Genomic DNA, 25,970 nt, shown 5'->3' on the forward strand with positions numbered 1-25,970 from the left:
TAACCAAGGAGTGGCTCTGTAAGAAGCATATCAAGGTTCTGGCATGGCCTAGCCAGTCTCCAGACCTAAACCCAATAGAGAATCTTTGAGGAGCTCAAACTCCGTGTTTCTCAGCGACAGGCCAGAAACCTGACTGATCTAGAGAAGATCTGTGTGGAGGAGGCCAAAATCCTCCTGCAGTGTGTGCAAACCTGGTGAAAACTACAGGAAACGTTTGACCTCTGTAATTGCAAACAAAAGCTACTGTACCAAATATTAACATTGACTTTCTCAGGTGTTCAAATACTTATTTGCAGCTGTATCATACAAATAAATAGTTAAAAAATCATACATTGTGATTTTTGTTTTTTTTTATTTTTAGATTATGTCTCTCACAGTGGACATGCACCTACGATGACAATTGACAACCCCTCCATGATTTCTAAGTGGGAGAACATGCAAAATAGCAGGGTGTTCAAATACTTATTTTCCTCACTGTATATATATATATATATATATATATATATATATATATATATATATATATATATATATATATATAGATAGATAGATAGATAGATAGATAGATAGATAGATAGATAGAGAGGACAGTAAATCTGTACTGCTATACAAGCTGTTATTGACTAATCTGAAATATATCCAGGTTTTATTTCTAATTTATTGTCCATTGAAAATTTACTGAAATGGTTGCTGAAAAGTGAGCGGTGTGTGTGTATATATATATATATATATATATATATATATATATATATATATATATATATATATATATATATATATATATGAATCTAGTTAATTTCTGCATAATGATAATGTCAGGTCAACTGGTAGTTAAATATGAACACATGCCACCCAAATCCTGTTATCTTCACTTAACTCCTGAGTACAATCCTGGTAATAGGAGACATTCAATTCGCATTTAAAAGCATTTTACCATATTGATCCAATATTCAAACAATACTGAAAGATGTAGCACATGAGAGACAGCATGATATAGAAGAAAAGTGAAAGAGAGGAAAGATTCAAAGCAGGACAGAAATTATATTACATTTCTATATTTTAAATATCTACTATAGAGTTAAAGGGACATGAGAGAGAGACAGAGATAGATAGATAGATAGATAGATAGATAGATAGATAGATAGATAGATAGATAGATAGATAGATAGATAGATAGAGAGAGAGAGAGAGAGAGAGAGAGATGAGAACCAATAATGGCAGTTTACAATAAACACTAGTTTTGTTCTAAAGGTCATCTACACCTGGATGCTTAGACAGAGGGAAAGAGTAAGAGAAAAAATAGCAGACAGTAATAAACAAGGCTTGAGTATTACACAGGGAGAGATAAATGATGCAAAGATTGTGACTTACAATAAAAAAAAGTAAATTAATGAATGAAAATACAGTATATAATAGCAGCAGCATTCATCACGTCATTAAAAAAAGCACTAAATTTAACTTTTTTTATTAGGGCGATTTTTTAAGTCACGGTTTTGTTCAGTCTCGTTACGGTTAGAGGGAAGAAATGCGAAACAATTTTTGCTTGCCTTTTTTTATTATTGTTATTATTATTGACATTTGTGATCATTAACATTTGAACAGTTTAAATTTGTAAAGCATCATTTTATTAAAAGACTGCTTGGTTAAAAAAATATATAAAAATATAATATTTTATAATATTTTATTAAAATAAAATAGAATAAATCAAATTAATGCAATACACTTTTTTTTATTATTTTGATTTAAATTAAGAAGTTGTCACCAATTAAATATAATAAATTAATTATAATAAATACATGGAAAAATTAATTAAATGGTGTACATTTGTTAGACCCCATTTGGGTAATACTGTGTGTGTGTGTGTGTGTGTGTGTGTGTGTGTGTGTGTGTGTGTGTTTACATTTACTATGTAATTTTTTAAAGATATGATCTACTTACCTGTTCTGCTCATTTTAATATTCTTTAACAAATACCTTCATTCCTTCCATCTTTCATTCATTCACTTTCTCGATATGTGGAATTGTCAGGATTTTCTCCTTTTAAGAGAAATTCTTAAACAAATGTTTACATAAAATGCTAAAGAATTCATAGAGCTAGGATACCCCTGATATTATTGTGTATTGTGTTTCATGTAATGAAATTTTCATTAGTAATAATAATAAAACAAAAATTCGCTCAAAGTGCAAGCCGGAGTCTAAAAAAACTTGCAGCCTGCCACTTAATACGTTCGTGAGGGAACTCAGATTTTATGTTCTGCAGGTAAAAAGCATTGCATTCTGTACACATGTGTACCAAACTGAAAAAAAAACATGTACTGAAAGATTTCGATACAAATACTTGCAACATTACACCCCTGATGTATATTAATTCCACCAAATAAGAAATAATGTACACAGAAATATATTCATCTTCAGAAAGCAATTTATTGTGGTCAGGGTGCTGGTGGAGCCAAAACCTGTCCCAGTATCACCAGGCACATAGCAGAAGTACACCATGGGCTCGCTGACAGAGCATTGTAGGGCTACACACACATATTCACATACTGTACACTCACAAACAGAGGCCATTTTAAAATAGGTCATCTACCTATTGGTGTGTTTTGAGGAGGTGTGAAGAAACCAGGGAACCTGGAGGAAACCAATACAAACATAAGGAGAATATAAGAATAGAGATAACACAGAAATACTGCACAGACAGCAACCGAAGCTCAGGATCATACCAGGGATCTTGGAGATGTGAGACAGCAATACTACTCACTGCAGCATAAGTAATAGCAGTGATAACTGATATATACAGGGCTTATGTCCAAGTGTTTTTGCTTTGAGTCATATGCAATTCATGAGTCATTAAACTGATACACAGACACTGATTTGTTTCTCTCAACATTGTTGTATCTCTTATTCTTTCTCTCGGTTTTATTGTTTTTTTACATATTCATCTACAATGTACTGCTGTTGAAGTGTGTATTTAGGCCAGTGTGACTCGTGTTTTTTCCCCAATTGTTTAGTTGTTGTGAAACTGAGGCATGAATAAAAGGTGGAACAACACAGTTTGGACTACATTAGTGTAAAGTAAGGCTGTTAAAAAGAAAGCAAAAATCTAATTTAAACCACTGCATGGTGTATTAGTCAAGGCTCTAAACTCTCCTGGGGTGAGGGTTACTCACTGCTGAAAAACTCAAATAGCATGCAGAGGTTATTCAGATAAAGAAACAACTTTGAAATAATATTTAATGCTCCAAACAAAATGCAAAAATACAAATGGCATTGCGTTTATTTTCCCAGGAACCTGGCTGTACATTAAGCGAATGTTTATAAACCATGTTAATATAAATAAACACTGACACTAACAGTTGCACTGATGCCTACAGTAAAGCAGATGCCAAAGAATATTCATTCTCTGACTTTATTTATTGGTAAGATGCCTAATCTTTTCTTCTTTAGAAACCTTCAAATGATGTGAGGCTTTTACAGAACATTACAGTCAACATGATGTGCTAAACTTACATTACAATATAATTACTAACAATAATATTGATGTAAGAACCCACTAAGTTAGAAGAGTCTATCTCAGTGATTAGTGCTTAATATCAGATGGGGTAATGACAAGTCAAATCTAGCCTGCAAGACTGAGCTGTGACAAAGCATCATTTTAAATGCTTAATGTGAACTGGACTTGTATCAAAACAGGTGTTATAAATCTTGGCAATAACGCTACCTTACCAAACTGACAAACAACCTTTTTAACAAACAAACAAACAAACAAACAAACAAACAAACCTTTTTTAACATTTTCAGAAATTTCTTCAGGGAGCAGTTACATTTTTTTTTTTCAATACCCTAAATATAAAACACAGAATGTGTGCTGGATTCTGGTCAGGATGGTCAGAGTGGTCAAAGACACAACCTAAATGGGAAAATTAATTAGTTGCAGGGCAAAACTTACTCACATCCATTCCTAGTGGCAATTAAGTGTAGGTAATCCTTGTAAAGGCATTTTTTGTTGTAAATAACAGGAAGATCACACAGAGTACCAAAATGTCACATAGACAGTAACCCAAGCTTAGTATCCAGCCAGAGCGCTAAGTTCATCTAATGAGATTATGGAATCATTATTTCAATAGGAAACAATACAAAAACAATTCCTATAATGTAAAATGTAAAATGTCATATACCTATATTTTATTCACAGTAGAACACAGAAAACATATACCGTGTTTAAATTGGGGGAATGTGCCATTTTGAGGAAAAATCTTTAAGGTAAATTTTGAATTAATTTCCCGCAACACATCTCAAAAAAAGTTGGAACAGTGCAATCAAAGGCTGGAATACTAAGTGTTCCAAAAAGAGAAACAGTTGAAGGAACATTTTGTAACTCATTAGGTTAACTAGCAATAGGTCAGTAACATGATTGGGCATAAAAGGTGTAGAGACTTTCAGAAGTAAAAATGGCAGCGTTTCACTTATCTGCGAATTGTAGAACAATTTCAGAATAATGTTCCTTAACATCGGATTACAAACACTTGTACTACGGTACAAAATATCATGAAAAGATTCTAAGAATCTGGAGAAATTATATATGTACAGGTTTTAGAGCAACAAATGCTTTCAGTTTTCGGGGAAGGCCTTGCATATTTCAGCAAGACAATGCTAAATAACATACTGCATTAATCACAAAAGCAAGGTTTCATCTGGGTGCTGAACTGGTCTGCCTGCAGTCCAGACCTTTCACCAGTTCAAAACATTTGGTACAACATGTAGCAAGAAATGTGACAAATAAGATCCAGGACTGTTAATTAAGAATCCTATATCTGACACAAGTGGGACAACATTCCTGTCCCAAAACTCTAGCAACTGGTCTCATCAGTTCTCGAATGTATATAGTCTGTTGTTGAAAGAAGTTGGGATGCTACACAGTGGTAAACATGGCCCTGTCACAAAGGTTTTGAGATGTGTTGCAACCTTTCAATTTAAAATTTCTAATATTTATTTTCAAAAAATTGGTACATTTTCCAAAAATAATAATTTTATATGTTTTCTATTGTGAATATATTATGGGTTTATCATATTTTGCAAATCATAACATTCTGATTTTATTTACATTTTACATTTTTCCTAACTTTGGAATTGAGGTTTTAGTTGTGGTCAGGAATCAACAAAAGAAACATAAAAGCTGTTTTAATGGGTTTATATGAAGCGGAAAACATTTAACATCAAAATGATTTGTTGCTTGATCAACATTTCTGCACATTATTCCTTATTAACCTTTTTATGATTAACATTTTAAAATGTTAATCCTTCTTGCTATAATAATATTTAAATGCATTTCATTAGCCTGAGTTTACAGTCTGTGTTTCATGCACCATCTCTCGATACAAATAATTTTATATATGTATTGTAAACTAAAACTTTTATATTATATAGGTTTTACATGCATGAAGCAAGCGTGAGTCATACATGAGAAATTCAAGTAGAAAAGTATAGTTTGCGCACATGATAAACATTGGGCTTTTTTTTAGGCCTATTTGCATTGCTTTAATCCATTGTAAAATCAGGTCAAACCTGGAAATTGTGTGGTGTTTGAATACCAGAATCTTAAAGACTACTTTGACATCAGTTTCATGATTCTAGTTTATATTTGAGAAAATACTGCAAACATATGAATATCGTGACTTTATGATTTCGATACAAGGAACATTGAGTTAAGATGACATGGTACAACATACTATATGGTATTATACACTTATAATCAGTTGTGAAAAAAACCCCACTCAGGATTCCAGGATCACTTGAATGGAAAAAGGGTGCTTATGATTCTGACGATGAGTCATTGTGCTAGAGGGTGGACTTAGTTCAGATTTCAGGCACAAAGCATTACAGAGATTTCTAAACAGGCAAGATGTCTAAAAAGAAACATACAGTTGTAATAAAAACTTTTCATCCAAAGTCAAATGCAAACATAATGCGTCTCCCACAGGCAGATGAAATTTCAAATAAGATATTGCTATGTATTAAGTCAAACCATTATCCTGGTTAATATAAAAAAAGTGCAAGGACACTACCGTATAAAACACATGCTGTTGAGACAGCAAGTTAATTAACTAGAAAGAAACACACTAGTGGACAGGTGAAACAGCCACATATTGTTTTTCTACTGTAAATACAAAAATGGAACCTTGTAGAGAGATGTGCTACCACACTTCAAAACTGTTTTTTTTTGTTTGTTTCTTTTTGTTTTTTTCTCATTTTTACTTTGCTTATTAAATAACAATAATAAATGTTCCTTGCATGCCAGCAGGTTTTAATGCTCTTCTCTGCAATGCAAGTTTTTTTTTCAATTCTTGGTCTCAGGAAGGCATTAAACATAATTCCAAAGAAAGGAAGATAATATATTCATTAGTACCCAAGGCCGCACAGCAAGTTAATGTATCCATTTTCACTCTGAAAGGGATAATATACATTGCTGTAATGTCTTTAGTATGTAATATCTCTATTAGACCTCATGTTACAAGTTCTCTGATACAATCCGGTTGCTCAGTTAGAGTTCTACACTCTCTATTTCCAGGTCCTCTAAAGTGTCTGAATGGGAAATCATCACCAGTTTTTCTTTGTTTGAGTACTGTCTGATCAAGCCATGATCAGATTCATTGAAGGCACCTTCCTCCTGGGCAAGGGGATTTTTTGAAACTTGCTCTTTCGATAAAAGTTCAGAAGAACTTCCACGACTGAAACTTGTCACATCGGTGGACTCAAAAGACTCCCCTCCAAGACCCTCAAGTTTAATATAACCCCCACTGCTCAGGCCCTCCAGTCGAGGACAGCTACGTCGCCTGGTTCGCTCAATGTGCAGATCCAAAGGGGTGGATGGACAGATTCCCAAGTCAATGGACCTTGAGTAGTCTGACAGGGCACTTAAGGACAGGTGAGAGCCTGTCACCTTAGGGCCAGGTGAGGCAGGAAGGAGTTGCACCCGAGAGCCTTGAAGGGAGAGGTGTGGCATTTCCTGCAGGCTGTTGCTACCCTTATAAACTTCCACTGAGTCCATGGAAAGAATGGTTTGAGCGTGAGAAGTCTTCACTTTGGCTTTGGTGATACTCCCTGATGCTGCTAGAGACTCCAAGCAATGACGAACAGCATCTGAATCCAGACATTCACTTTTGAGCTCCCCGGTTTTATCTGAACCCCTTCTGTTTCCTGCTGACCTGTGGTTGAGCCTGATCAATGGTAATGTGAAAGCATTGACTGGGGAGGTCCCAAAAGTTTTGGTCTTCCATTGCTTGGCATCTGGTGACGGATCCCTGCAAATGCTATACACTGTGTCTGTTATAGCAAGACTACGCAAAGGTAAGCCTTCCAGTTTTCCAGTAGATGACTTTCTGGATGAAGGCAGGCTATCCTGGTCCTGTTTGAACGAGCCTGAAGATGGCCACGAGCCCTTTGCTAGCATAGCAGCATTGTATACAGAGCTTGAATTGCCTTCTACCCCCTTTGATTGCATATAGTTCACAAATCCATTGAGTGAAGCATTGTCCTTGGATCGCAAACTGTGAATATCAATAACAGTTGAATAAATGTCCCTAAGGTTAATAATTTTTGTCTTTTTGTCCCTGTTTTCATGCAGTACTGCATTAGCGCAAATAAACAGGAAGATACCAATGCCCATAATCAATGGTCCAAACACTTTTAGTTTGTCTGAATGTAAGTGTCTGTTTAGAAACTCAGCAAAGACATTCAACTTTGGTGATTTCTCAGTTGTGCCATTAGTATAATTGGAGCTTAGAACATCTTGCTCCAGCTGATAAACAAGCTTACCACTAGTGGTCCAGTTCAATACTTTGGGTCCTCCTCTGTCATTGGACCAAGCTGGTTTCTGTAAACCCTTTACTTTGACCAGTTCTGGGTAAGGAGAACTTCCTTTAGGCCAATAGCCTAGTACAGCCAAGGCAATCCCAACAAGCAGCACAATAATGCCCAGTCCAGCAATCAGCCCAGAGATAGAACATAGCTTCAATTTTCCTTTCACAACCACCACTTCATTCTTTCTCTTCTTCTTGGCTTTTCTTTTCCGCTTGTTCTCTGCCCGGTTTTTGGCACGGAGGGAATCTTGGCGTCTTGCTGAGATTCGCAGGAGGCCTCCAGTAGCAATCATAATGAGGCCTGAACTGGTGGTCAACTAATCATCCTGCATTTGACAGAAAGACAGAGCAAGAATCAGACTATTAGAGTAAATTCACAAGTTTTATTTAAATGAAGAGACAAAAACATATACACTATATGCAGAGTTCATCATCACACCTAAATATGAACCTTAACTAAACACAAAAGAGAAGCACAATATTGTCTTTGTAGGCAGTGGTTTTAAGGACACATTTCACTAAACATATTCCAGCACTGACAATGCCCCTGGGCACAAAGTGAGGTCCATGAAGACATAACTTTCCAAAGTTGCTGTGTAAGAAATTGAGTAGCCTGCACCTCAACCTCAGTGAACACACAGAGAACTGGAACAATGACTTATCCACAGCCTTCTTCACCCAAAATCTGGTCCCTGATCTCACAAATGCTCTTGCAGCTGACTGACACATGCCAAAATCTAGTGGCAAATCTTCCCAGAGGAGTGGAGGTGATTACAACAGGGAATAAATCTGGAATGAGCTGTTTAAAAAGCACATATGGGTGTGACAGTCAAGCCACCACCACCCACAACAACAACAATAAACACTTCAGTAATAACAATAATGATGATGATGATGATGATGATGAAGAAACAGTCTCTGCTTTACAGAAATGCTTTTATTGCTTCAGTCAGGGTGAATATGTACTGATTTCTGCATACAATGTGAGAATTATAAGCATGTGTTCATTTTGCTGGGTTGAAGGCTTAACTGCATAATATATCTCTGAATGATGTTCAAATGTAAGACCTATATATCATAAATGTTTTATTGCAAACAAGTAAACAGCATAGCTATGCAAAGCATCTGCATATAAAGAAGCCAAAGAGTAAATAATAAACTGGAGCATATGTTGCTGTGTAACAGTGTCAAATCAGTCCTAGTGGTGGTGGGAGGGTGGCTTGTGCATGTACAGTATACATGATTTAACTACTTTAGATAAATGATATCTGAAAAGGCATGCTAGTTGAGCAGATGGTAAGAAATCTGTTCATTTGCTGTAGGAATGTGAGGAATTAAAGGATAGCGGCATTGTCACTGTGAACGTATGCGTGCAGTGTAGTGGTATGGTGTCTGATGCAGACCTGGAGAGTGAGCCAGATTAACAGCTGTGTGTGGGAGACCAGGAGAGCACTTATACTCTGCCTCCCAGACAGATGTGTCTGCAAACAAGATGTAATATACAACCGCAAACTACCCAGACACAAAAATGTGATGGCCCTTCTCTGTGCCCTTCAGGAAAATGACAAATTATTTGAAATGTTCCTATGTGGTTTCTGGGAATATTCTTCACTTACATTTAGACTTCTATAGCTAAATAAAATCAAAACTTGAATTTATTATCCTCATGGCACAAATCAAATGCAAAAAAAAGCATTACATCTAAGCATGATCCTGCTTCTACTTCGTTAGAAACATCTGTACACATGCACAGTCATGCAATTATCCAATCAGCCAATCATTTGGCAACAGAGAAATGAATGAGCTCATGCAGACACACGTCATGAGCTTCATTTTAATGTTCACATCAAACTTCACGGTTAAAAAAAATTTATCTCAGTAACTGTGGCATGGTTCTTAATGCAAGAAGGGCTGGTTTAAGTCTGTCAGAAACTACTGGGAAATGCCTTCTTGATAAAAGATGTGGCAGAAAGTCTACTGTAAACCAAATTAGCACTTTTTTACAATTTTGGTGAGCATAAAAAAAAATCTCTGAATGCACAATTGTATAAAACCATACTAGCTTCTACTTTTGTCAGCCAAGAACAGGAATCTGAGAAAGAGGAGCGGGCACAGGCTCAGCCAAACTGAACAGGTGAAGTGATGATGTATATAGGTGATTTATAGATAGTTTATACACTATTCATAAAGATTAGTTTGAAAGAAAAAAAAAAACACGATTTGTGTTGAGGCTGTGATTCCCAATCAAATCTTTACTTCCCTACTTTAAACTGTCCTTGTGTGTTTTTTATGTATTTAGTTTATTGTGTGAGCACTTAGAACAGAACTTAGAACAACGGTCCCCGACCTTTTTTTGTACCACGGACCGGTTTAATGTCAGACGATATTTTCACGGACCGGCCTTTAAGGTGTGGCGGATAAATACAACAAAATAAAATGATACGACCGACATAAAAACTGGTATTTTCTAAATATAATAATAAACGTGAATCCACTGTGCTTTTTTTTGTTCATTTTGCTAGCTTGGGGGTTTGAATGTAGCGGTAATTTATTATGTGTTAACGGCCAGAGCAGCCACTTTAAGAAGGTAGAGGATGAAGGTAAGACTTGTGACCGAGGCATCATGACATGCATCAAGAGTGAGTCATAGACAGATGTGGAGGAGAGAATCTGGTAATTTTCCAAAATAAAACATAGTTTAGAATCAGATAATAAATAAAATGGAAATATTGTAAATTATGTATTCTTTCTGTGCAGCCCAGTACCAATTGGCCCAGGGGTTGGGGACCACTGCATTAGAACATGGGTCTTCAACGGGGGTCTGCGACCCCTATGAGGTCCACGGTGGTACTGCAGGGGGTCGGCTAATTAATGTTGAATCACAAATAACTTTTTGTTAAAAAAACATGGATAAAAACATCAAAGATGAAATATTTAATTTTGAAAATATTATAATTGTTACACCACAGATCTATTCAACTTAAATCTAATGTTCATGTAAATGTATAATAGTGTCAGGGATCCACCAGCCACACCCTCTCTTGAGCCACACACTCCTCCTAGCAGCTCCCCGTCCTACTAATCATGCACACCTGACTCTCATCAGCTCACACTATATAAGCACACACTTCCAAACACTCCCCGTCCCGTCCGTTCTACCGATTAGTCTGGAGAACATCACTGGACCTTCTGACTGCTCTTTCTATGGACTATCTCTTAGTGGATTGTCACCAAGGACTTATTTCATTGTGGTTCTATTCTGTGGATATATCTTATGAACTGCTCTTTGCCTGTGCCTTCAGTGATCCCGTGCTTACTGCTGGTTTGGTTTATCTACATTCCCTTCATCATTAAACACATCTTTGTTCTGTTGCACTTCGGCTTCTGCTCGTTCTTCCAGCCTGACAAATAGTCAACCTGAAACCGCAAATCTATTAAAATAAAAGGCAACTGTGAAGAACTTAATAAATTGTGATTTCAGGTGCAAAATATGTTTGTTATGATGCATAAATCTTTTTGAAAATATATAAAATTATACAGATAATGATGCATGTACAACAACATAGTTGTAATTGTCTTAACATAATATAACATATAATTATATATGTAACATAATACGATTGTTTTCTATTAATATCAGTTGATACATTTTGTATCAGGGGGGTACCTGCCTCATGTTTTTTTCGCCTAAGGGGTCTTTGACCTGAAAAATGTTGAAGACCCCTGCTTTAGGATGTAGAGCTAATATTTACTATTTTTGTCTTCATGATAGTTTTTTTTATATTTCATTGCTTTTATTAACAATATAATGTTCTCTGTACAATGCCAACATTTCAAATCTGAATTATCTCAAAAAATATTTAAAATTAACACTTTATCTATGAATTTTGAATGAAACTTCCCATGTTGCTTAATTCCACACATGCTAGAGCATACACATTCATTTCTTCTGACTATGAGAATAGCATATGGGTAGAAGCAGGAAGAAGAGCTACTTTTACCCAAACAAATTAGCAATGAACTATCAATATTGGAGAAAATAATGTTTTGTGCCAGCATAACAATACAGCCTGTAGATGTAAAGAAGCCACACAAACTCAACCAAATAGTTACATTGCTATATAACAGCTTATAGGAATGTAAACATGCTTTAAGAAGAATGCATTTTAAATTGCCTAAACAAGTACCTCTTGACAAAAGTCTGGTAACATGAAAACAGGTAAAAGACTAGAGCTTGATACTGGCTCTGGCTACGAACCTCTTACTACAGATTTCTCCTGTGAGCCAAGTAATGGTACATCAGGGACATCCGACCTGCCTGTTCTCATTTATCACCTCTAGCCTGAAGTGAAGAAGTGGAACTCTGAGGATTTACATCAGTAACCTGTGACTGACCGAGCACAAACATGTAGATACCTAAATTGCTCAGAATAACACTACACAGTTGCCAGTTTTTATAATAACCCAGAGAAAAAGATTTTATTTAAATATTGTCATCTTTGTTGATTAATGAGTAAGAAACATAGCCAAGGGACAAACTTACTTATAAAGAACATATTCACTTTTAATCACCACATTATCTGTGTAAAGCTGCTTTGAGGCAATGTCCATTGTTAAAAGCACTATACAAATAAAAATAAATTGAATTCAATTCAATTCAATATACAAAGATAAAAACGGCATGAAAGGGCATGAAATAAAGGTTATATATAAAAAAAAAAAAAATATATATACACGAAAATGTTATATTTAATATTTTCTAATTAACCAGTTAGCTTAATATAGTGGATATTACATTGTAGCTTTGTTTTTGTTTTGCCTGAAGAGCTTTATTTAAATGGCATATTAATTTTAATAATCAGATCTCTTGATTTTGCAAACCATGTCTTGTTCTCCGATATGATTTTTTTCATGTCTGATAAGAAAATACATAGAGGGGGAACTGTGCAATTCCAAGTGCAGGGTGCAGTGTTTGTGTCATTTACATTTACTAGTGGTGGACAGTAAATAAGTAAATTCGCATTCACACTTTTACTTCAACTTCACTTCATTTCAAAGTCAAATGCCATACTTTTTACTAAACTACATTTTTGCGAAATCAGTCATTCCTTTTTTATTAATGAGCGAATAAAAACTTAATTGGTCAAACACGCAGCAAGACACCAATCAGCGTCGAGCGTGTGCTCGGTTTTGAACTTGTTTTGATTGCTGCTTGGTGGTATCTAATTAGCACCAACATACAGTTCAGCATCAGTTCAACAGCAAGCAGAACATTTTGAGAGGAATAAATGATGGAAGAAACTCCTGACTTGAACTCTCCACAACACCCGTGACCTTATTTACACAATATCTTTTCAAGTAGTTGAACAGAAGGTTTTGGACTGATAATGTAAATAAATATCAATCAGTGTTTGTCTTATTTATATCATTCTATATAATTCTTAATAGATTACTGTGCTAAGAGTAACATTAGAGTATTGTCACATAAACTAAGTTGATTAAGCAACAAGTCTTGTAACAAAAAATGATAATAGGAACAGTATAGTCATAACAAATCATAGTATTTGGATACTTAAGTACATTTGAAGGCAAATACTTTTGTACTTTTACTCAAGTGAAAGTTTAAAGGAAGCACTTTTACTGGAGTAATATTTGATCTAGTGTATCTCTACTTTTACTTAAGTACGTGCTTTGTGCACTTCGTCCGCCACTGGCATTAACATTTACAGCAGTTGACTAACAAACTTACTTAAATGTATCTGTGAAAGTGGTTCATAGATTCCATCGAAACATATCCTCATGCTAGAAAGATTAAGAAATAGTATTGATCTTTACTATAGTAAGCATTTATGTGTAGCTCTGTATAATATTGATGTAATGACGTCTTATATTTATTCATGGTTTTAATTCCATGTTATTGTGCTGTCTCTGTCATTGACTCATTAACTTAATGACCTTGACAGTAACTCTTACATGAATTCTCCGCCATTTCAAGTTCTTGTTTTAACCATGGCCCACAACTAAGTTTAATGAGAGGGAAATATGCTTTATCTTTTAGCTATGTTTTATTATTTTAGGGGACTGTAAAAATGGCATGTGCTTGTGCATTTGATATAAAACAACAAAACATAACAAATTTTAAATTCCTGATTTTGGGTAAGCATTTGAACACCCTGCTATTTTGCATGTTCTCCCACTTAGAAATCATGGAGGGGTCTGAAATTGTCATCGTAGGTGCATGTCCACTGTGAGAGACATAATCTAAAAAAAATCCAGAAATCACAATGTATGATTTTTTAACTATTTATTTGTATGATACAGCTGCAAATAAGTATTTGAACACCTGAGAAAGTCAATGTTAATATTTGGTACAGTAGCCTTTGTTTGCAATTACAGAGGTCAAACGTTTCCTGTAGTTTTCACCAGGTTTACACACACTGCAGGAGGGATTTTGGCCCACTCCTCCACACAGATCTTCTCTAGATCAGTCAGGTTTCTGGCCTGTCGCTGAGAAACACGGAGTTTGAGCTCCCTCCAAAGATTCTCTATTGGGTTTAGGTCTGGAGACTGGCTAGGCCACGCCAGAACCTTGATATGCTTCTTACAGAGCCACTCCTTGTTTATCCTGGCTGTGTGCTTTGGGTCATTGTCATGTTGGAAGACCCAGCCTCGACCCATCTTCAATGCTCTAACTGAGGGAAGGAGGTTGTTTCCCAAAATCTCGCAGTACATGGCCCTGGTCATCCTCTCCTTAACACAGTGCAGTCGCCCTGTCCCATGTGCAGAAAAACACCCCCAAAGCATGAAGATACCACATTCTTCTTCCACTAAACACGTTTAGTGGAATTATGACCCAAAAGTTCTATTTTGGTCTCATTTGACCACATGACTTTCTCCCATGACTCCTCTGGATCATCCAAATGGTCATTGGGAAACTTAAGACGTGCCTGGACATGTGCTGGTTTAAGCAGGGGAACCTTCCGTGCCATGCATGATTTCAAACCATGACGTCTTAGTGTATTACCAACAGTAACCTTGGAAACGGTGGTCTCTTTTCAGGTCATTGACCAGCTCCTCCCGTATAGTTCTGGGCTGATTTCTCACCTTCCTTAGGATCATTGAGACCCCACGAGGTGAGATCTTGCATGGAGCCCCAGTCCGAGGGAGATTGACAGTCATGTTTAGCTTCTTCCATTTTCTAATGATTGCTTCAACAGTGGACCTTTTTTCACCAAGCTGCTTGGCAATTTCCCCGTAGCCCTTTCCAGCCTTGTGGAGGTGTACAATTTTGTCTCTAGTGTCTTTGGACAGCTCTTTGGTCTTGGCCATGTTAGTAGCTGGATTCTTACTGATTGTATGGGGTGGACAGGTGTCTTTATGCAGCTAACGACCTCAAACAGGTGCATCTAATTTAGGATAATAAATGTAGTGGATGTGGACATTTTAAAGGCAGACTAACAGGTCTTTGAGGGTCAGAATTCTAGCTGATAGACAGGTGTTCAAATACTTATTTGCAGCTGTATCATACAAATAAATAGTTTAAAAATCATATATTGTGATTTCTGTTTTTTTTTTTTTTAGATTATGTCTCTCACAGTGGACATGCACCTACGATGACAATTTCAGACCCCTCCATGATTTCTAAGTGGGAGAACTTGCAAAATAGCAGGGTGTTCAAATACTTATTTTCCTCACTGTATATCACAATGAGTTTAAATTCCCATTACAAACACACCGAGTATAAATAAATGTGCTTTTCTTAAACAACATCTGATTACACAAACAGATGGCTAAAAAGATACCTGGAGATCCAGCAATGATAACAGACAGCTTGGATCACACTGTGGCTCAGAGGTGCAATTTCACCTCTCTCTGATTTCCTAAACTATCGGAGTAAACAGAACATGATTGTGAAGCGAGACACTGATGAAATATGTTTTGAAATATTCTCCATTTAAAAAATAGTTTTATTTTTACATAGATATATAAATAGGTCAATTTAAAACCTGTGGGAGATGTTGACACTCTTCGATCATCAAAAGCACCAGCTGAAGGATCTTTAGAAAGTAAGATGTGTAGAGTTGTGATTAATGGTGCTCTACAACATAAGAAAGACACTTAATGTTGGTTTTTTCCTTTATTTTGTCACCCAACTGTAACCGTTATACATTTTACTTTTTAAATTAGGTCTGGAGAATAAAAACCTCATGTATTTTTCAGACTATTTTTCTATTGAGTTTGCTTTGTACATTTTCTATGGTTATCTTCCTAGACAAGATAAAACCCCATTATCATTTTAACTTCTGAAAAAAGAAAAAAACATTGCACATCATGTATTTAAGTAATATAGAGTCTGAAAAATGTACTGCTATTTCTGAATTCAATACCCATTGTAGTTGTTTTTGGATTGTTGTGATTGGGTTCACTGAAAGAGACTAAAATCTTTGAGTAGAGTTTCTACAGTGGACTTCCACAACCAAAAGTCCATCAAACCTATAGCAGCAGGGTGACATGCAGAGACACAAGTACAATTGCTCCCTTCTGGGAATATTCAGTGAACATTTGTCTTAATTTGTGGTAATGAATCTACTGCCACAGAGCAGTGGTCATTAAAATATTTTTCCTTGCAATGCAGGAAAACTTCAAAAACCAAAACCAACACGTTACATAAATGTTGCCTCCTGTTAGACCCAAATATGGTCATTTGAAGAACATAGTCCTCCATGTCTTTTGGGTACTCCGCCACAGCATTTTTTTTTTCCATATACAGCGAGGTTTGGAGAGAAAGACATACAGAGAGAGAGAGAGAGAGAGAGAGAGAGAGAACGAGAGAGAGAGAGAGAGAGAGAGAGAGAGAGAGAGAGAGAGAGAGAGAGAGAGAGAAAGAATCTCTGAAACCACCTGCGATTGATGTCCTGGGCAGGGCTGATAGATTGCTTTGTACTGGAGAAATTATAGCACAGTTTTATTCCACACAATGTATCACTGCTATGCTTCACCATTCAGCAATACGGAGATGTGGAAAGTGGTACTTAAAGGAATGCATGACATCAGATATATCCTTTTTATAGTCTTGACAGAAAACTGCTAGGGATTTTTAAAGATAAAAATCAAGCAATAATTGAATTTAGTAGTCCCCGATAACCTGAGCTTATTGAACAACATTAAAACCGAATATACTGCTATAACTCTTACCCTAACCCTAACTCTTACCCTAACCCTTACCCTAGCCCCTACTCTTACCCTAACCCTAACTCTTACCTTAACCCTAACTCTTACCCTAACCCTAACTCTTACCTTAACCCTAACCCTAACTCTTACCCTAACCCTAACTCTTATTCTAACTCTTACCCTAACCCTAACTCTTACCCCGACCCTAACTCTTACCCTAACCTTAACCTAACCTTACCCTAACTCTTACCTTAACCCTAACCCCAACTCTTACCCTAACCCTAACTCTTACCTTAACCCTAACCCCAATTCTACCCTAACTCTTACCCTAACCCTAACTCTTACCCTAACCCTTACCCTAACCCTAACTCTTACTCTAACTCTTACCCTAACCCCAACTCTTACGTTAACCCTAACCCCAACTCTTACCCTAACTCTTACTCTAACACTAACTCTTACCCTTACCTTAACTCTTACCCTAACTCATACCCCAACCCTAACTCTTACCTTCAACCTAACTCTAACTGTTACCCTAACTCTTACTCTAACTCTTACCCTAACCCTAACTCTTACCCTTACTCATACCCCAACCCTAACTCTTACCCTAACACTAACTCTTACCCTAACCTTAACTCTTACCCTAACTCATACCACAACCATAACACTTACCCTAACCCTAACTTTTACCCTAACCCTAACTCTTACTCTAACTCTTACCCTAACCTAACTCTTACCCTAACACTTACCCTAACCCTAACTTTTACCCTAACCCTAACTCTTACTCTAACTTTTACTCTAACTCTTACCCTAACTCTTAACCTAACCCTAACCCTTACTCTAACTCTTACTCTAACTCTTACCCTAACTCTTACACTAACCCTAACTCTTACTCTAACTCTTACCCTAACTCTTACCCTAACCCTAACCCTAACCCTAACCCTTACTCTAACTCTTACTCTAACTCTTACCTAACTCTAACTCTTACTTTAACTCTTACTCTAACTCTACCCTAACTCTTACTCTAACTCTTACTCTAACTCTTACCTAACCCTAACTCTTACTCTAACTCTTACTCTAACTCTTACTCTAACCCTAACCCTTACCCTAACTCTTACTCTAACTCTTACTCTAACTCTTACCCTAACTCTTACCCTAACCCTAACCCTAACCCTTACTCTAACTCTCACTCTAACTCTTACCCTAACTCTAACTCTTACTTTAACTCTTACTCTAACTCTTACCCTAACTCTTACTCTAACTCTTACTCTAACTCTTACCCTAACTCTTACTCTAACTCTTACTCTAACTCTTACCCTAACCCTAACTCTTACTCTAACTCTTACTCTAACTCTTACCCTAACCCTAACCCTTACTCTAACTCTTACTCTAACTCTTACTCTAACTCTTACCCTAACCCTAACTCTTACTCTAACTCTTACCCTAACCCTAACTCTTACCTTAACCCTAACTCTAACTCTTACCCTAACTCTTACTCTAACACTAACTCTTACCCTTACCTTAACTCTTACCCTAACTCATACCCCAACCCTAACTCTTACTCTTACTCTAACTGTTACCCTAACTCTTACTCTAACTCTTACCCTAACCCTAACTCTTACCCTTACTCATACCCCAACCCTAACTCTTACCCTAACACTAACTCTTACTCTTACCCTAACTCTCTCCCTAACACTAACTCTTACCCTAACCTTAACTCTTACCCTAACTCATACCACAACCATAACACTTACCCTAACCCTAACCCCAACTCTTACTCTAACTTTTACTCTAACTCTTACCCTAACACTTACCCTAACCCTAACTTTTACCCTAACCCTAACTCTTACTCTAACTTTTACTCTAACTCTTACCCTAACTCTTAACCTAACCCTAACCCTTACTCTAACTCTTACTCTAACTCTTACCCTAACTCTTACACTAACCCTAACTCTTACTCTAACTCTTACTCTAACTCTTACCTAACCCTAACTCTTACTCTAACTCTTACTCTAACTCTTACTCTAACCCTAACCCTTACTCTAACTCTTACTCTAACTCTTACCCTAACTCTAACTCTTACTTTAACTCTTACCCTAACTCTAACTCTTACTTTAACTCTTACTCTAACTCTTACCCTAACTCTTACTCTAACTCTTACTCTAACTCTTACCCTAACCCTAACTCTTACTCTAACTCTTACTCTAACTCTTACTCTAACTCTTACCCTAACTCTTACTCTAACTCTTACCCTAACTCTTACCCTAACTCTTATCCTAACTCTAACTCTAACTCTTACTCTAACTCTTACCCTAACCCTAACTCTTACTCTAACTCTTACCCTAACTCTTACCCTAACTCTTATCCTAACTCTAACTCTAACTCTTACCCTAACTCTTACCCTAACTCTTACTCTAACTCTTACTCTAACTCTTACCCTAACTCTTACTCTAACCCTAACTCTTACTGTAACTCTTACTCTAACTCTTACTCTAACTCTTACTCTAACTCTAACTCTTACTCTAACTCTTACCCTAACTCTTACTCTAACTCTAACTCTTACTCTTACCCTAACTCTTACCCTAACTCTTACTCTAACTCCTACCCTAACCATAACCATATTTTTTCTGCCTAATTGTCTGATAAAAAAAATGGGGGAAAAAGATTACCTTTGTCATTTCTGTCAGCATTACCCATGATCCTTTGCCTCCATTGCAATGTAGATGGAGATGTATGGAGGCATTTGTGCTGAGTGATATAAAAAAAGAGGGAAATTCGTGTCCATGAACACGAATAAACAGATTAAAGTTTGTGACCATATAACAAAATACCAGGAGACTGTGTTGTCACAAAAGTATATACTTTTACAGTTTTTTTTCCAAAATGTTTTCTGAATTTCCATACTTCTGTAGGTCTGGACATTATTGCTTTTTAATGTAATACTTTTCAAGACCTCAGCACAAGCTGTGTTGTAAGGTACTAATATCACAACATTTTTGAAAACAATACAGTTATTTCATTTGATTAGCAGTAGCAATTGAGGGGAAACCACTATTTAAAGCTTTCCCACTTTCATGAAACAAGTTAATAATATAGTGTCAGAAAATTACAAAGTTGCATATGTATTAAGACCATTTTTTGTGGGAAACGCATGTTTACAGAGTAGCATGTTTAGTTTAATAGTATTATTATATGATGCCTCCTAGTGGAGTAATAGCAAAATTATTATTTTTTTACTTTTAATTCAATTTTAATTGAAATCAGATTCAATATTAATCTGGTGGTTCAGATTAGAACCTCTATTAGGCCAGCCCTGGCCTGTGTGCCATATGTTTGTCACCTCTGGTCTATTTTTTCCCTTCCTCAAAGCAAACAGCAGAGAATAAGTGTAAACACAGTAATGAAAAGTGTCTGAGAGGGTGACACATACATTCACAGTCGTCCCTGAGGTCAATGGCTGAAATTTATAGACTGGAGGATGAGCCATTCACAGCATGAATCTGCAGCATGTACATCTGACCTTAAAGATGAGCAGGCAGCAGAGCGGTGAGAGAAATCTAATGAAGTGTTTACCCAAATGCACAAGCAGAGATAAAAATGATAGAAAAGGAGCTGCTACAGTTATGTTGTTAATAAACCTGGAATGGCTGTAGCAATTTCAGTCCACCAAATCTATTAGAACAAAGTGAAAATGTTCCCAAATGACACATTATAGATAATGGAGGTAAACATGAGGGAGGCTGAGATTTGACTCCATTCACAAAATGCACAAAACAAACACGATATCAGCTTTAACCTTCAGCATCTGATTCAGGCTACGTGTATAAGTCACATTCCTTATATGCATTAAAGTGTAAAAGGCAGCAGCCGTAACCTCACTATGTCATTTTCTAAATGATTTTATTTGCAGAAACTAATGTAAACAACCACAATATTCCATTCCCTTTATATATATATATATATATATATATATATATATATATATATATATATATATATATATATACAGTGTTATGCTAGTTACTAAAAAATAGTAACTAGTTACAGTTACTTGTTACTTCATTCAAAAAGTAACTCCGTTACTTTGTTGATTATTACACCAAAAAGTAATGCGTTACTGTTAAAAGTAACTTTTTAGTTACTTTTTTAAAGAACCTTTTTTAATGTTCCCATTAATGCCCTTTTATGCGTATGGTCTATACAAACACAAAACTGACTTAAACACAAAGTCATTTTTAAACACTATTTTATTTAAGTCAGACCAGCACACACTGAATATATCACAAGGATTTCTGAAATAAATAACAAAACAAGCTGAATAATATATTCACAATCAAAAACTAAAGTGGCTTCTGCTGTTGTGTTGAGCGCCTAAAAATGTTCCTTTCACAGCTGAAGTATGAAAACTATCAACAATGTAGAACAGAACACCGGGTTAGCTTCTAGCTTCTAGCTCCTCAGGCATGGAGTTGCCTGTAACGCGTTACTGCCCAACACTTTATATATATATATATATATGGATATTCTAATAATGAGGCAGCTCCACATGGCCTAGTGATAAGCTTATATAGAGTTTAACAAGCAGTGAAATATGCCCCAGTCAAGAACATGATCATTAAACTAACGACTACCCTTATTGTCCCCATTCTAAACACAGAATCTCGACACTCAGCACCCATGAGGAGGCTGCAGCAGCTAGCTAACTTTTACAACCAACTCAGCCGGTGAATGTTATGGTACAGTATTATAATATATTTTATTACAGTGAGCATTGCCCATGAACAAGTGTGTGTGTGTGTGTGTGTGTGTGCGTGTGTATGTGTGTGTGTCCTTGTCACAGTGTGAACGTTCACTTTGATCTGCGGTAGCATGGATGAATAAATCTGAAAATTAAACTGTCAGACACTGAGATGGCAAAGTATAAATTTTCATTCGACCCCCACTCCCTGAATAAACTATAAGAAGCCACATTACTTCATGTGACATGGAATAAAACAAAAACAGCATCATGCTCACTTATAGGGTAAACAATAGAGGCGACGGCAGATTAGTTTAATGATTGATCATCCAAGCTGATGACTATATAAGGAAATGTTTACAACCCTTATGATCCCTAATATAATACTTTCAATGATATACATTTGAAGATTAAATTGACTTGTATCCTTTTATTTGTATAGCATTTCAACAGCATATTGCAGCAAAGCAGCTAGACACTCGAAGCCTGATGAGCAAGCCAAAAGGACATTGCCAAGGAGATAGTGATCAGCATTAGCTAGAATCCTATAGAGAACATTATAACAGACTGGAGTGCTCTAAAGAGAAATCTCTCCTTCTCTGGTACATACAGATTAAAAGGATTTTGATATGTAGCTCCTGATGAATAATTATACTGAGCAAAGTCACAGAGTACAGATCAGATGTGATGAATATATCTCAGATACCAATGACATTGTACACTTAAAAAAAAAAAAAAAAGGTTAAAGGGTCTCTTTGGGGCAACTCTGAAAGGTTTTATGTACAGACAGGTGACTAATAAAAGGAAAAACCAGTGGCGCTGTTATTCTGTGGCATTTTGCTGGCTTGCTTTGGGTCCACCTGTCCCTCTAGAGGAAAATCTGACAGCAAATCAGTACAAAGTTCTTCGGACTGATCCCGTTTATACTGTGATAAAACATTACTTTAAGAAGGAATGGGTTTTTTCAGGGTGACCCTGTCTAATTGAACAAGAGATTTTGGAGTTGTGTTTTCAGAAATGTTTTAGAAGAAGATACAATACAAATTGAAAAACGTGTAGAAAATATACTAATATGCATTGATATTGTTCTAGTGACTTGTGGTGGTCCACCAGCTAACTAAAATGCTTTATAGTAGTATTTATTTAAATAGTCACATCTGCAACCATTTATTTCCCTTTAAGTAAGAAATTAAACGAGGAAGCCTTGTAGAAAGTAAAAAACCTGTTAATATATCGAAACTACTCTGGAGGAACCAATTCTTATATTGAGCATTATAATGAGCATTATAAATATCTTGAAGCCAGTTTTTGGAGATCCATTCTCATATGTGATGTTGGTAGCATTAGAACCAGCCTTGTTTCATTATTCTGGGATCAAACCTGCTGTGTATTGTGTATTGGCCTCCCTATAGAAAACATCTCTGAATTGTTGAAACATGAACTCCACAAGACGTGATGAAGTGTCTGTCACCAAGACATTAGAAGCAAATCCTTTAAGTCCTGTTGCAAGGTGGAGTCTCGATGGATTGCATGTAAAGCACACAGGTGTAAGATCATATTGAGGTCAGGGAAATTTGGAGGCCAAGTCAATTATGTTGTCTTTTTGTCAATATGTTGGTTTCCCAAACCAATCTTGTGGCAGTGAGCATTATCCTGCTGAAAGAGGTCACTGCAATTGCTGTCATGAAGGAGTGTACTTGGTCTAATAATGATTAAGTAGGTGCTTAATGTCAGTGTAAGATCTAGATGAATGCCAGGACCCAAGGTTTTCCAGTAGAACATTGCTCAAAGCATCACACACACACTCTACCAATATATGTAGCAGAAGCACAATATATAAAATCATGTCCACATCAAATATCAGAATTGGAAAAAAATGTGATCTCTGTGATTTAAACTGTGGCAAGGGTTTTAGTGCCAGACTAGTTCGAGTATTTTAGATACTACAGATTTTTCACATACCACAGACTTTAGAGTTTATACAGAATGGTGCAAAAACAAACTAAGAAACAGAAAAAAAAAAAATATATATATATTATGTGTGTGGAGGTTAAAGTAGGTTAGTGTTTTAACTCTTTGATTGATAATCTATTCTGCTTTTCTTTCAAGACTAAATAATCAAAGGGGTTCATTTCTTTACTGGAGAGTGAAGCATGGGAGCGATCCATTCTAAAGAATAAAAGCATGCTATCATTCTTTCTGCACAAAACAATCCACCAGCCCTGCTCAAAAGATCAACCTCAGGTGGTTACAGGGCTCAGCCACTGCTGCCAAGAAGCATCTCTCCAACTGTTCTTTTTCCCCCCTTGAATTTCTGACTTTATAAACGTCTGAGGTGTGCATGTTTTTAAAATGACAGAGTGGGAAAAAATGCTCCACTTCTATTTTTAGTGTGATATAGTTATCAGAGCTCTGCATCCGATATGTACTCAGTGCTGACATCCTCGCAATAACCGAGCCGAATGTCTGCAAGCTTCTGTTGCAAGGTTATAGGAAACATCACAGATACAGCAATGCTTGCTTCAAGACAGGTTCACGTGCACGACCTGTGCCGTGTCAATCAAAACAATAAGTGCTCACAGGATCTCATACGTCAGTGAAATAAAACCTTAAGAGCCAATTTCTATATTAATGCAATGTTTTGGATAAGAATTTGTTCTGATACAGACTGGATTAGGGAATATGTTCACCAGGTTCACCAGGTTTTATTAATAGAGGTTAAAGAGGTTCTGTTGCAACATAGTTTTTTCAACAACACAAGCCCTCCTTTGTGGATCCTATTTCTATATATATATTAAAAAAAATCTATATACACTATTCAATGCTTTAGTTGACCTAGTTGTGTCTCTTTTGTATTGTTTGCACTGTTTTGTTTGACTTGGATCTGAATAATTAAAAAGTCCTGTGAGGTCTTTGCTCTTCCCCACCATTTACTGAACTGTATTTGTGGCTCCTTGAGCCTTGACAAAGACCACAATTACAGCAGTGTATGTTTTCATGCAATGAGAAGACCATGATCCTGCTGCTGTGGACTGATGGGACTGGATCACATATGAGCATCCAGAAATGATGGATGGGGATAATAAAATCTCCACAAAGCACATGGCAAAACAATATCCAAATAATGCACAATATTAATAAAGTCAACCAGAAGGTGCCTCTGATGAAAGCTGCTGAGACCATTCTTCTGCATTTAATCTGCACTGGTGTACCTACAGTACACCAACATTGAAAAAGAAATGATGATGTATTAATGCCTTGAGAATGTTCTATACTTTGGTTATATATAGACCTGGGGTTTTAGAAGAAAAAACAACAAATAAAGGCCATTTCTGATTAAAAGCAATGGTTTTGAGAGAAAATCGTGGAGACAGTGGTCAGAGCATGGTATCAATAATTGTATAGGCAGTAGGTATACTCGAGCTGAGCTCACTATTCAGGTGTTTACATGCTTATTTACAGTGGGCTACAGAAATCACAGATACAATTCCAAACACAGGGGATGGAGATGATTTTGCAGTGTTGTAAGAAAAGAAAATTGAGCTCCTGCGACGTGAGAGTATCCACAAAAAAGCACCTCGACTCAAAACTAGGAAAATAGGATGTGTTTAGGATGAATAAATTGCATCTTTGCATTCATAGAGCAACGTTACTTACAGAGGGAGAAATCATCAAGCAGCGGTGGCATCAGCCAGATTCAGCGACGATCAACAAAAGTTTCTGTGCGCCGAGATCATCATTTTGCGCAGTGTGGAAAAAAAAGAAAACCCGGGGAACCCGCGCGTAATTCCGCATGAACAGGGACAAACCGCTCGGCTCCATCTTCTCATTACGCGTTATCCATTCTTCTCCTCTCGTCCTCTGTCCCTGCGCTCGCGTCTCTCCGTCTACACGTCCATCAGTCCGTCAGCACGGCGCTGCGCTGCGCCCAGTCCGGAGCGCGGAGTTCACAGCCAGGCGGGGTTGCCAGATTGGAGTCAGTATATAGGATTCTCACTTCGGTTTACGCTTTTAAAACCCACCCAGGCTTTCACCAGGCTTTCCACCGACCCAAGTGTAACTTAATAATCCAATAAAGCAGCCAGGAGACATGTTTTCTCTAAAACTGTGGGATTATGCACAGGGCATGGTATGAGGAAACAGCAACACTGCGCTCCTAATCCAGCGCTCATGATGGCGGGATGCTGATGTTGCGCTGATTCGCGGCTG

General features: G+C 36.7%; 1 protein-coding gene across 1 annotated transcript; it reads right to left on the reverse strand.

The window, feature by feature from the left end:
- Positions 1-2,423: 2,423 nt before the first annotated feature.
- Positions 2,424-25,970, reverse strand: tmem200ca (transmembrane protein 200C, genome duplicate a). Its single transcript, XM_046846159.1, has 2 exons — positions 25,419-25,970; positions 2,424-8,181 (listed from the first exon to the last, which is right to left on the reverse strand). Exon 2 carries the CDS (start codon positions 8,146-8,148, stop codon positions 6,538-6,540), a length of 1,611 nt encoding a protein of 536 aa, XP_046702115.1. The 5' UTR covers positions 8,149-8,181; positions 25,419-25,970; the 3' UTR covers positions 2,424-6,537.

Source organism: Silurus meridionalis, chromosome 4 (assembly GCF_014805685.1).
Source record: "Silurus meridionalis isolate SWU-2019-XX chromosome 4, ASM1480568v1, whole genome shotgun sequence".
Lineage (NCBI taxonomy): Eukaryota > Metazoa > Chordata > Actinopteri > Siluriformes > Siluridae > Silurus > Silurus meridionalis.